The 12,677-nt window shown below is 40.2% G+C and overlaps 1 protein-coding gene across 2 annotated transcripts in view; it reads left to right on the top strand.

The window, feature by feature from the left end:
* Nucleotides 1-6,039, top strand: part of nkain2 (sodium/potassium transporting ATPase interacting 2) — a 117,720-nt gene extending 111,681 nt beyond the window's left edge. The window contains exons 7-8 of one of the 2 annotated variants that reach the window (XM_085770255.1): nt 1,970-2,051; nt 5,485-6,039. In XM_085770255.1, coding sequence (XP_085626381.1) covers nt 1,970-2,051; nt 5,485-5,494 — 92 coding nt within the window. In that variant the 3' untranslated portion in view covers nt 5,495-6,039. Of the gene's footprint in view, nt 1-1,969; nt 2,056-5,484 lie in introns of those variants that run through there. The other variant, XM_085770256.1, reaches the window with a different exon arrangement.
* Nucleotides 6,040-12,677: the final 6,638 nt, after the last annotated feature.

The following is a 12,677-nucleotide window of genomic DNA, read 5'->3' as shown; positions in this document are numbered from 1 at the left end:
TTGGAGTACCCTGTAAAATCAATGTAGAGAGACACAGCTAAATGGACAAGCTCTTACATTTACAAGTGATCTGCCAAGCATGCTTGTTTCCTTTGACACATCTGGCAACCAACTTTTGGAGATCATCTTCACAAATTTGGATTGTTCTTTGTTTTGTTTTTTTGATTATGCCAACCTTGCTGCAGCTTGTCCCAGCCTATCACATGATCACGTGCCAGTGTTGGAAATGGGTAAAGTAGACGAGAGCTGAGCTGGAACACATCAAACAATGAGCAGTTATATTGAGTAATATTGATGTACAATTAATAATTTGATGATGCAAAATAATAAAAGAAAAAAGCATCATTCAAATACTGATTTTGATGTTGATTACGACAGAAAAAGTTGAAGCTTGAAGCTTTGAGGCCTATTAGTTGTTGGTGAGAGGGCGAACATATAGTACTGTACCATGAGTGTAGGCAGTTAGCATGTGTGGATCAGTGTCAGTGGTGGACAGTAACGGAGTACATTTACTTGAGTACTGTACTTAAGTACATATCCAGAGGATTTGTATTTTACTTGAGTATTAGATTTCTCTGGTACTTATTACTCTTACTTGAATACATTTCCAAGACAAATATTTTTACTTTTACTCGAGTCAATTTCTCGCAAGGCTGAAAAGTACTCGTTACTTTCAGATCTGCTCTTTTTTTTTTCCTTTTCTAAAATCCTATTGGACACAAGCTGTGTTTGTCAAAGAAGGAAACCCTAACCCCTAAAAGCAGCACATCAGTGCAGCTGCTTTCAAAGAGTTCATTCTCAGAAACAAGAGTTAAAAGCTCCTTAAATTCATTTAGAAAAAATTATAGTAATTCATTGATGTGAAAAATAAGAAATGTACTCTTACTCTTACTTTTACTTAAAGTACATTTAAAAGCATGTACTTTTGGATACTTAAGTACCTTTAAAAGCAAGTACTTTTTTACTCTTACTTGAGTAACATGTCGACTGAGCTACTTTTACTTGTAACGGAGTAAATTTTGACCAGTAGTATTTGTACTCTTACTCAAGTACTGGGGTGGAGTACTCTGTCCATCTCTGATCAGTGTAGATACCAGAGCTCACCCAGCACACTTCACAGGTGTTTGTCATGACAGGAAGCGTTGCTCCAGATGTCTAACACAGTATGTGTCGGTTGTGGCACGTTCACACACTTTTCAGTCATACCAGTCGTTCCAACAACACAAAAAAACACTGAATTTTCACTGAGAGAAGCCGCTGCAAACAGTGTTCAACGTTACATTATACAAAAGAGAGATTTAAGAATCTGATCAGCTCAATCCGTGTTGTGTCATCTCATCTAGTGATGGCTTGGGTGCAACAAACATTTAACAGACGTGTCAAAGTTACACACTAGCTTTAAGGGGAACTTCTTGCTACTTTCATGTCTGCAGTGACAGCCAGATTCCACATTGTACGTAATGTTAGGAAATCTCTCTGAATAAATAAGGAAGTATGCGGCTGATCAAGGCAAGAAGGACCCTTTTATGAGCTCTACAACATCAAAGTAAGAAAATATCATGGCTTCCTCTTCAAAAGTCCAGGCTCTCTGCCTCAGTCAGAGGAAAGCAACCACCTGCTGGCAGATCCTCAGCCCGGGAAACCGAGGAGCCATCCTGGATAATTTAGGCATTAGCAGTATTCTCAAAGCATAAATATATCCCTGCATAAGTCTTAGTCTTCTACCCATAAATAGTTTTAGATTTGCATCACTGGATTTTCAGGCCAAATTCTCATTCAGAGCAGTTTTATGCCTACAACTCTGATGAGCACTAAGAGCAATGAGCAGCGGCGTCTGTACAAAATATACTGTCTAGGAATCTGTAGGTGTAGGACGCTTAATACAGTGAATCATCTATGGTGGAAAGTTGCCAGTTGGATGAACACTTCAGTAATTGGTGTTTCTTGTGTTTGTTTGTTTTTTGTGCAGTTGATTTTATAGGAGGCTTCGACTCGTACGGTTACCAAGGGCCTCAGAAGACCTCCCACCTTCAACTACAGCCCATGTACATGTAAGTATAGTATCTGTCTATAAAGCCGTGTTGAACATACAACAGTCATTAATAACAAATATGGGGATAAAATGACAGTTATTGTGCTGGATGTTCTCAGAAAGTACATAGTGTTCCTTGCTGTCTTGAACCTTCCTAAAATCAAGGAAATAAGTTTTAGATTTGCAAGTTGGAGGCTGACAGGTCTCACCCTCATAAATCCAACCTTACTGTCAACAACAAACTCTGTTCAGGGAGTCATTTTCATCGGTGTTTGATATCTTCAGGTCTGCGCGGGATGATATAAGCACATTCTCGCTGCATCAGCATAAGATCTTATCATTTATTAGCACAAGGTCTCATCACTTGTCACTGTTGTGCTTTTATCACTCCCTCCACACGCTGCCAATAAAGGTGCAATGTGATGAGAAGTGTCGTGTCCTTGATGTCACTCATGCTGAAGCTAGTCTTCATAATTACCTGTCAACTATTTTACCTACAGTGTAGCAAAATGCTATCCACCGGGGTATTGTTGTTGTATTGTGAAATGGATTCTTGTAGCTTTTATTTCACATCCCTATGGTGATTTCCTGAGACCGAGTATTATCTTCCCCGAGACCGTGGATTCCACCAACAAGAAGATCTTAAGCTATTCTTAGGCCGAAGAGCCAATAGAATAACAGAGCAGCTCTGCATCAATCTCATGGCCTCTCACTTTGTTCTGTAGAAACCACCAAGCAATACAACAAAAGCTACACCACTTTAACAAACAACAAGGCAGAATAATGGTGATTCCACTGATGTGCAGCCGACAGGTTATCAATAACTGTTTTTATTAAAGAGAAGAGCTGGAGCGAATTAGAGAGAGATGCAGACGGGCGGAGGGAGAGATGGACAAAGAGAAACTGAGATCAAGATGAGCGAGAGAGCAGAGGAGACAGAGAGAGAGAGAGAGAGAGAGACGGGAAGATGAGAAACACAGTGATGGATGAAACACAGGACTAAACAAAGAAGCAAGGCAATAAAGGGCCATTCTGTAGTTTTATATGTCCCCTGTGGAAGCCATAACACAGATCATAAATCATCAACCCCCAAGATAATGGCTGCAAACACAAACACACACACACACACACACACACAATCTGGACCATGACTACACATATCTGCCCACAGACACAAACACACAAACTCTTTGTGCTGGTCTCACAAACATGTAAGCACACGCAGTGAATGTCCTGATGGGCGGCTTGTGCTTACACACACACACACACACACACACACACACACACACACACATTAATGTACGCAGGGATGTATATGTGCGCACACACGAACACAAACATCATCAATATGCTATCATTGTTCCCCAGCTGTTTGTCCCTTCACTTTGGTGGTGTTTATTGGCTCTGGCCAGAGGGACCAATAAAACTGCATCAGCTGCACCATCCCATAGGAACGCTCCTGCCCCACCTCCATCGGCCCCACACACACACACACTTATATCGTAGGCTATATACAGTCAAATTAATTCTGCACATTGTAATGAGAGTTAAGCTTAATTTCACAACCATCATAACCTGTAGAAATAGCCTATATAGGCTACTACTCGACTAATACTAAAAATAAAAGCTCTCGTGATGATGTATGATGTGGAGATGAAACACCATATTGTTGTAATACATTTCCTGTAATTGATGATTTTTTTTTTCTGAAGCCTTTGTTACAACTTTTAACTGATTGTGAAACACTTCCTTCAGGTCATTGTTTATTCACAAAATCAAAAGCTTTATAACATAAATACAGGAAATTTTCCAGGAACCCAGGACTCTGAGAAACACAGCAGATTTGTATGAGTGGTGTGCTGTAGCAGGACGTTTCATCTAAGAAAAGTTAATGAAACTGTGTTAACACTGTGGTAATAGTTCAGCTAAAACAAAAGATGCTAACAGAAGAACCATTAGCCTACTGAGGGTATCCTCAGTTTTGCTCAAATGTTTGCTTGTTACAGTAACTTAAACCAACACTAAGGAACTTTTCAACCTTCATATAATATTTTCATAACTTTTGTGATGGGTCATACAGTTAAGAGTTGATATTCCTGTGTTTATGACACAAACAGTAGCTTTCCGACTGCACGTGAACACACCGAGCACAGCAACTACTTGGGTCTCGCGCGAGACTCCGGGAGACTTTGAATTAGATCTAATTTTACAAACATGTCGGCTTGCTTGAAGTAAATAAACTTCTCGGTGCATGTTTGAGTAGCCATCTGACGCTGTCTGTGGAAAAAAATTGCGGCTTTGAGGGATGTAAACAGCCTAAACAGCGGAACTTACATCCGCTCCCATTCATTGCTGCCGTGGCGATGCGGGGACAGACGCAACTACCGCAAAACAGGAGCAATTAAACTGAAAATCTTCAGATTGCATCTTTTAGACCTAAAATGTTAGTAAAATACACCCCGGAGTTAAATTTGCCCGGAATTATCCTTTAATACTGTAGATCCATGCATTTACCACAACTATGACAACGACTGAAAACCATGGAAACGTAAATGTACAATTCCACCGGAAATGTAAAACCGGCCTCCGGTTCTGACCATATATAGATGACGTTCAGAAACTTGTGGATAGAATTACTCTACTTGTGATGCTAGCTAATGTTAGCTAAGATTAGCCACCAAACACATCAGTTTGAGTGGTTTTAATGGAAAAAATGTTGAATGTTTTGAACGGAGCCACAGAGCTTTAATCATGTATGAATCTATCTTGGAGAATACTATTCCCTGGTCTCACTTTCAGGCTCTGCCTCTTACCCTGCGTCAACACTGTGATTTTGATTGTTTTGTGCAACCAAATACAGAGCTGGTTTTCTTTCTTCTGGTGTATGTTTAATATTTTGGGGCGAGTGTAGCCTATCAGAGAGCCTGAATACCCATGAGAGTGTTAATCTGCCTCTTGAGTGTTATTATCTTTCATAAAGTAGAATGGACAAGTGCTTCTGATGTTCTCATCAAGCAACATTATGTATTTCGCTGAATTACTTTATCAAGGGCAATACTGAGCGAGTGCAGCACTTCATATTTCATCATAAACCTCTTCACCTTCTATCTCAAACTTTCTAAATAGCTTTAAAGTTACATCAAGTGTTTTCTTACAGTGTGGCAGAGTTCATATCCTGTATGTTTTATAAACTGACTGCAACATGCCTTTAAATTAAGACATCATTTACCTTAAAATATAGGAGAGGCACCATATAGCCCCATATGAAGAGGCCCCGGTTTGATTCCCCCGGTGGCCTTTGCTGCATCTTATTCCCCCTCTCTCTGCCTCCCAATGTCATGTCTCACTCAAATGTCCTATCCCCAGAAATATAAATATATTTATATACTTGAGTAATAAAAAAAGATTCTCTCACTATTTCGTATAACCCTCTCCACTCTTCTCCTCCCCAGGTCAAAGTAAACCCAGGATATACTCCAGGAGTGCTGCCTTACCAACCACCACTGCTTAACATCCTGCTCTTACTACTCCAACTCCCTTTTTATAAACAACAGAAACTCAGACAAGAAGATGGGATACAGAAGACACTCAAATTTTCTGCGATTCAAGCTCCCAATGCCCCCAGTACTCGGTTCCAAGGCTTCCCTGATCTGCATGTCTGTTGTTTTTAATGCAGCTCAGTGTGTTCCTGGTGAAACACTGGCCTCATGTGGTTGAAGGTGGTAACTGCAGGACATATGCTTTTTGTCTGACTCTGAAGGGACACACTCCGGAGCTCAGTGACTCGCCTCCTCTCGTGCTGTTGGGCATCTACTACGTTGTGAAGGAAACCAAATGTATGGAAAGAGGGAACAATTCATTGGTGTTGTAGTTTCTTCCAGGGAGAGCTCATAGATTCCTGTTAACGTGGAGCCCTGTTCCTTCATGCTACTGCAGAAATCAGTTGCTTTCTCAAGCGTTGTGGTATCTAGATCTCAAGTGCAGATATGCCTGACCAAAGAGTTTTAGAGAGACACATCAGTGTGTACACAATAGAGCCTGTTCAGCCGTCTCTGGAACTCCTTTGCTCATTGTGCCTCACAGATTAGACACCGGACTTTAACCAAACTGACCAAGCATCTCCCAACAAGACTACCGATCAAGGAATGTCAGACTTCATTTTTCTAAGTTTTCTTTCTGGTGCATTTGGGTAAGAGCGAGTGCAAAGACGGAGGCTTGATAGAGGTAGAGAGACCGGACTGGAGCCCAAGTACATGCTACACATTTAACCCTGTTGTTTCATAAAAAAAACTCTGAATGTTGAATAACAGTGTGATGTGTAGATTTACATATTATCATCTCATATGTACATGTGTACAGGAAGCAGACACAGTCACATACACACAGACAGGCATTAAGAAATGCATATGTGAATACACACATGCTTGCACACACACACACTCACATACACACACGCTTATGACCTAGAACCACTTAACTTTTTTTACTACTAATGTGAATCTTAACAATGTTTACAACAGGAATTCTGTCTGTCAGACAGAAAGACTGAACTCTTGACTGACAGGGGCAACAGGGAGATAGACGGGCAGACTGGGAGACAGACAGGAGACTCAAAGAGAGACACTTTATAGCTGCAGCATCCCAAAGACCATGGGATGTCTTCTTCCATATTAACATAGTCAGGACAGTTGTTCCAGATGTGTTTCATTGGTCTCTTGCTGTCTAAATATTTTGTCTTCCATCCAAGACAGACAGGTAAAGAGAGATAGAGACAGAACATGACAGAGAAAACAACCACAGAGGAGTGATTGAGGTCAGGCAACAGTATCCACACCCTTCTCCCTCAGCAGGCAAGCTTTACCCTTTTTTTCTTCTTAATATATATATATATTTAGGGGAAAAAATGCTGGAAGCCAGATAAAGTGCCCAATCAGCCTTATCGTCTGCAGCATCCAGCTCTTTTTAATAGCAGAAATAGTTCAAAAGCAGTCAAACTCTTCCACAGGCAAATGCTTACAGAGAAAGAAAAGACACACCCTTTACAGAAATGACAATCACAGTCAAAGTGGCCTGAATCTAGTCGCGGATTGGCATTTTTGTATCATGGAAAAAGAAGGGATGAAAAACTGAGGGACGGTGTCATCCACAATTATATGATTAGTTTTTTTCTTATTGTTGTTAATGTGCTGCAGCTCGAACCGCTACTGAATAGCAAAGCACGGTGAAAGACAGAAAAAGAAGACAGAGGCTGACACTGTAAGCATCCATCTTCCCTGTGGAGAAAAGTGATAGGCTGACCAGAATGCTAGAGACTTAGCAGCCCCCCGTCCCCGTCCCCTCCCGCCTCACCTCACTACTCCAATTTTAACATTGAAAGTGCCAACTGAATCACCACCTGGACATCTGTAAAGCCTGGTTTCTGCTTGCCATCGACCAGGACCAAAAGTAAAGGATTTCAGGTTCACTTCTCTTTGGTTCCCATGTAAGAAAAATAGCAAGGATATCATAAATAATTTTTAAAAAATGGCATTCCAGATGGTCAGCAGGTTTTCTTTGTGTTTGTTGGTTTTGTTTTGTTTTTTTATGCTCAGAAAACCTGCTGATTCCCTCTGGAAACGTGACTAAACCTGTTGCATTTGTGTTGCAAATCTGTGGACCAAATGTTTGAGGCCTTCTCTGTATAGTACCAAGGAATTCTTTTTTTAGGAGGAGGGGGGTGCAGCAGCTTCTCTCAACACGAGGATGGACTAACAAACCGTTTCACTCTATAAACTGATCTCAAAGTTCACCCCTCAACCCCCCCTTCCCCCCATGCCCCTCGGCCAGTTATCTTCTTTTTTTTTCCTAACCAAACTCTGGGTTGAGTCGCGGCCCCACGTGGCTCCACTGACCGTCACTCTGGAGGACAGAAACAACATTTTGTGTGTTTGCATGAGGTGTTTCCAAACTATTGCGTATTTAATCTCATGCTGCGTGTGACTAACTAGCTACTTAAAATGGGAACTGTTTGGTTTGTTGAATGCTCCTCAACTCTCTTCAAAGAGTCCTAAATGTGAACTTTGTGATTTTTCTATAAATAACACAGTCTCAAATGTCTGCCAAGTAAAGGAGAAAAATAGCTACTACAATGTAAAACGATGAAATGTAACTTTGAACTTCTAGACGTTTTTTAATCACGTGGCCGTGTTTACTGTTTTTTCTAGTTGACTACTAATGTATGATGTTGTGTACAAGTGGGACTACTATGTTTTATTTCTTCTAATTGTACAGTGTATTTGAAATGAGAGAATAAGAGGAGGATGGGAGGAAAGAGAATTAGTTGCACTATAGTCTATAATTCTTTCATTAAACATAATGTAAAGACTGGAAATTCACTTTCACTTCAGCACATAATTAACTTTACCTTATTAATTTATATTTAGATTGTCAAACAAGTACAACAGTACATATTAAATTGATTTTTGATCGGTAAATGCACTTAAGATAAAAGTGTCTGTTTGGAATTATCAAATGAAGAACCATTAAAAAGGTCACATATCTGTTATGTAGGCGCTTCATTGAAAAAGATCATTAATTGGCTGTGTCACTAAGATATGACACCATTTGAAATGAAAGTGAGTTCATTAGCTGCCAAAACACCAGATTTAAGAGGCTGAAGCAAATATACACAGAGACAGAGAAAATTCCAGATATATAATGTGACCCAAATATGTGTGTGTTTGTGCGTGTGCATGTGTGTATCTGTGTGTGTGTGTGTGTGTGTGTGTGTGTGAGAGAGGGAGACTCTGTGCTGCAGTATGTTGTTTTCTGTGTCATGGTGAACTGAACGGCTCTTAACCCAGAACCTGCAAAACCACAAACTCCTCTGAACTCAACACCAATTCCCAACTAAAGGAAGAACTCATTAAAGATGAATGAACAGCAATAACAACAGTAATAATATATTTTAAAGTAATAATGATAATAATGAAGACACAATCTGCACAGTCCATGTATCTTCAGAGCTGCTTGATCTCATCTAGACTTTGGAACAGTCAATAGAGCTTTTGTCTGCAGACCTAATCATGTACTTCTGTGCAAAGAGAATTACAAATGTGCAGAAGGAGCTGGAGCAAAGCCATTATTGTAGCTGAAAGGTGTCAATAAACATTTACTCAAGCCATTGTAAAATTACATAATCTATCTTAACATCTAACTGCTCCATTCCTTACATTTGTGGCAGGAGTTTAAGGTTATAGCACAGTAATAAATGTCAAACTAATGTGGAAAAGAAAAGACTGTATTTGGCCAGTGAGGGTAAGGGTTAGAACATTTGCATCTGATAAGACAAATTCAGCAATGTCATCTTTATAGAAAAAGTATTACAGTGTCCACAGTTTAAAGCCTCGAAAAAATTTATGTACTAAGGAATTCTCTATTTTCTAAAATGTGTATGACAAAATTAGCAACAATCTAAATTAAAGTTAAATAACTCTTCATTTGTAAACTTTTAACAAAAATTATATGTGGGTGTGGTTTGATTCTAATATTGCATAAGTGGGATTAGGGCTCCCGGCTCAGACATACATGACATCACCTGCTGCCACCTGAGTCTTGTCCGCCTCAAACTAGTGAGAACAGCACAGACCAAAACATATGTGGACAAATCCTACAGTGGAAACAACAAAAACAGTTTGAACTCTGTTTCAGACCCCAGAAAAGAGGAATCTAAAGGCTTTGGTGTCTTTCAGAATTCTCATTGGTGCTTGTACAATTAAATATGGGAACACAGCTCTAAAGTATTATGTTAATAACTCCAGTGCATGTTCAAGTGAAAGTATCAAGCAAGCAAAAAGTGGAGCTTAGCTGCTTTAAGTGATAGACCACTGTTTGTTGTAGACAGTGAAAACACATCTGTCTGAAACCGCCTTTGCCTTCATTTTAATCTGAAATTAATTTAAGGGAGATCAGACAGTGCAATAATACATAATCATATACAGACACCACCACACTGTCAGTTCTTCAGTGCAGAAATATTCCTCTAACTCCAGGTGGAAAATAAACTCCAATCTTTCTGTGTGGCTCTGGGTTGGTTTGTTAATGTTCACCACTGACTAGAACCATCTATGTTGGTTTAACTCCTTCTCTTTTTCTGATGGTTTTCCCACAGGAGACTGACTGTACATAAACTAGACAGTTGGGAATAAAAGTAGACAGTGAAGAAAGTCTGTAGTTTGTCCTCTGTTCTCTAACACCTTTCAGATAGTGTTTTTGTTTCCTTTTATGTATGTGACCAATTATACTTGCAAATGACAAGGTGTTTATTTATTCTTTTGGTTGAAGGGGTCTTTCCTGTCCAGCCCAATACCTAAAATAAAGCCAGACCTGCTCACCACTGAAATAAGTGCCTAAAATCCAGACCCTGATCAATCAGAGCACATTAGTGTCCTTTACTAACCCCCCCCCCCACACACACACACACACACACACACCCTGAGAAAGCACTATTCTTCTTCTGTTGTGGAAGTACCAGTGTGTTTTAAGGGAAATTAAATGTAAGTCTTTGAGAATGGTTGTGCTTAAGTAAAACATTGAACAAACACCCATTATTAAGACTGAAAACCTCTAGAGCGTGTTAGAAAAACCCCTCTCCACAGATGCATTCAGCTGAGTTTCTTGGATGTAGTTTAAATAATTATTTGTAGACTGCACACCGTGCTCACTTTAGGATCTGCATAGTGTGGAGCTGCACACCTCCTGAAAAACCTCTGATTGGCTCTCTGGCGTTATGTAATAAACTGAGACTGGCACTTGTAAAAGCTTTTTTAATGTTGTTGGCATTCTCCCCTAAAACCAATTGGGCAAAGCCAGGACAAGCAAACTAATTACCATGTGGCTTGCACCCTGCGACATTAATGAGGAATTGTAACAGAGCTAACAACCCATTTTACAGGCGCCCCACTTAGGTTTATTTGAAAGTTGTGCCGAATGCTGAACTAAAAAGGTGCCTGTCCAAATTACACTCATTCTTCAGGGTGTCAGAATGAATTGAGTTCTGGTTGTAGGGAACTTCATGGAGATGAGAACTGTGTGTGTGATGCAAGGAACAGTAATGAGTTTCCAACCTCTCAAATTAGCCTGGAACTAACCAGGACTATCAGGACAGGTAATGATGATAGATGAACACATGCTTTCAGTGTTTTGCTCAAGGTCAACAGCTGGCCAGATGTGCTTATGTGAGCTTGAAGTAGCAACATCTGGCTGAAAGGTTTTGCCCCTTCCCTCATAAACAGTGTCCTGTCTGTGCACACAAAAAAGTGTGGTTTCATTGATGTGATGCTGTCATAATCAGACGCATATAGTTTCACCAAAAATGCAGAAGTTCAGTTATGAACCTGCAGTTCCAGTTCAACCTGCACCACCAAGAAAAAAGAATAATAACTGTAGTTTCCAATTTCATATCTTGAGGTGTACTGTAGCTTTTCATTGCTGACCTTGGAAAAGAGTGAAAGCGATACTATAGGTCCTCTTAGCACTTTCTAGAAGTTACAAGTAAGTGCTCTTTATCAGTAGACACTTTGTCCAGCTGTCATAGATATGACTAGACTCTGCTTATATTTGGTGATGGAATGATAAATGAGACCTCAACATCTGAGCAAATGAGAAAATAACGTCCACAGATGAAGACAATTAGATGGGTTTGAAAGTTCTGGTAACAGTTGTGGTGCATTTTTTCTGTTTAATGTTGGGACTAGCAGAGCCACACATTACCCTCATTGTGTGTCCTCTAGCCCACAAAACCACAGTTGTGGTTCTACATGAATGCACACATGGGCCTGTAATTAATAATAATATAATATGTTGTTTTTATGTTGTTTAACAGATAGTGCCTACTGCACTGTACTCCCTTGACCCTATCTCCTCCATCATAACAGATGGTTTGAATTATTTATAACAGATCTATGTATTTTATGTGAGAGAGCTGCCAGAGACACCAACAATAATCCATTTGCCACCGGATTGACCCACAGGCGCTTTAGGACTGAACGGGGCTGCAGACCTCTGTTAGTCCCTAATTGCAGTGGTGCAGTGTGAAGAGGTTTTCACTTAGTCCCAAAGGCACTGTGTCACAGTTTAACCCGAACCATTTATGACACAACAACTGACACTGCTTGACTTGACATTTGTCACAGACTGGTGCTGTAGTCAAAACTAGGTCTTCGGATTGGGTAATGCTGGATCCACTTTCAGATTCACTATTCAATAATATTATTAACTGTTTCCTTGGCTGTACAACATCTATGTCCCGTCTGCCCGTCCTGGGTGAGGGATCCTCCTCTGTCTTTCACCCTGAGGTTTTGCCTGTTTTTCTTGGGAGTTTTTCCTCAGTGGATGTGAGGGTCTAAGGGCAGAGGATGTTGCCATGAAACAAATTGTTTTTTTTTTTAAAAAAAGAAGGAAAAAAAAGGGCTATACAAATACATACAAAAATCGCCTTGCCTTTATGAATGACCCGGGTCAGTTACCCAGGGCCGTTATAGGGGAGAAAGGTGATGATAATTCTAGGGGCCCAGTGCCCAGTAGGGCCCACAAAAAACCCCAGTAGCCTATCTAATCTTTGTATTATGACTGATTTATTCTGCATTATGACCCTGGCTAATAGTAA

Source organism: Trachurus japonicus, chromosome 24 (assembly GCF_045865225.1).
Source record: "Trachurus japonicus isolate A0001 chromosome 24, Traja_1.0".
Classification (NCBI taxonomy): domain Eukaryota; kingdom Metazoa; phylum Chordata; class Actinopteri; order Carangiformes; family Carangidae; genus Trachurus; species Trachurus japonicus.
This window is presented reverse-complemented; position numbering and strand designations above follow the sequence as displayed.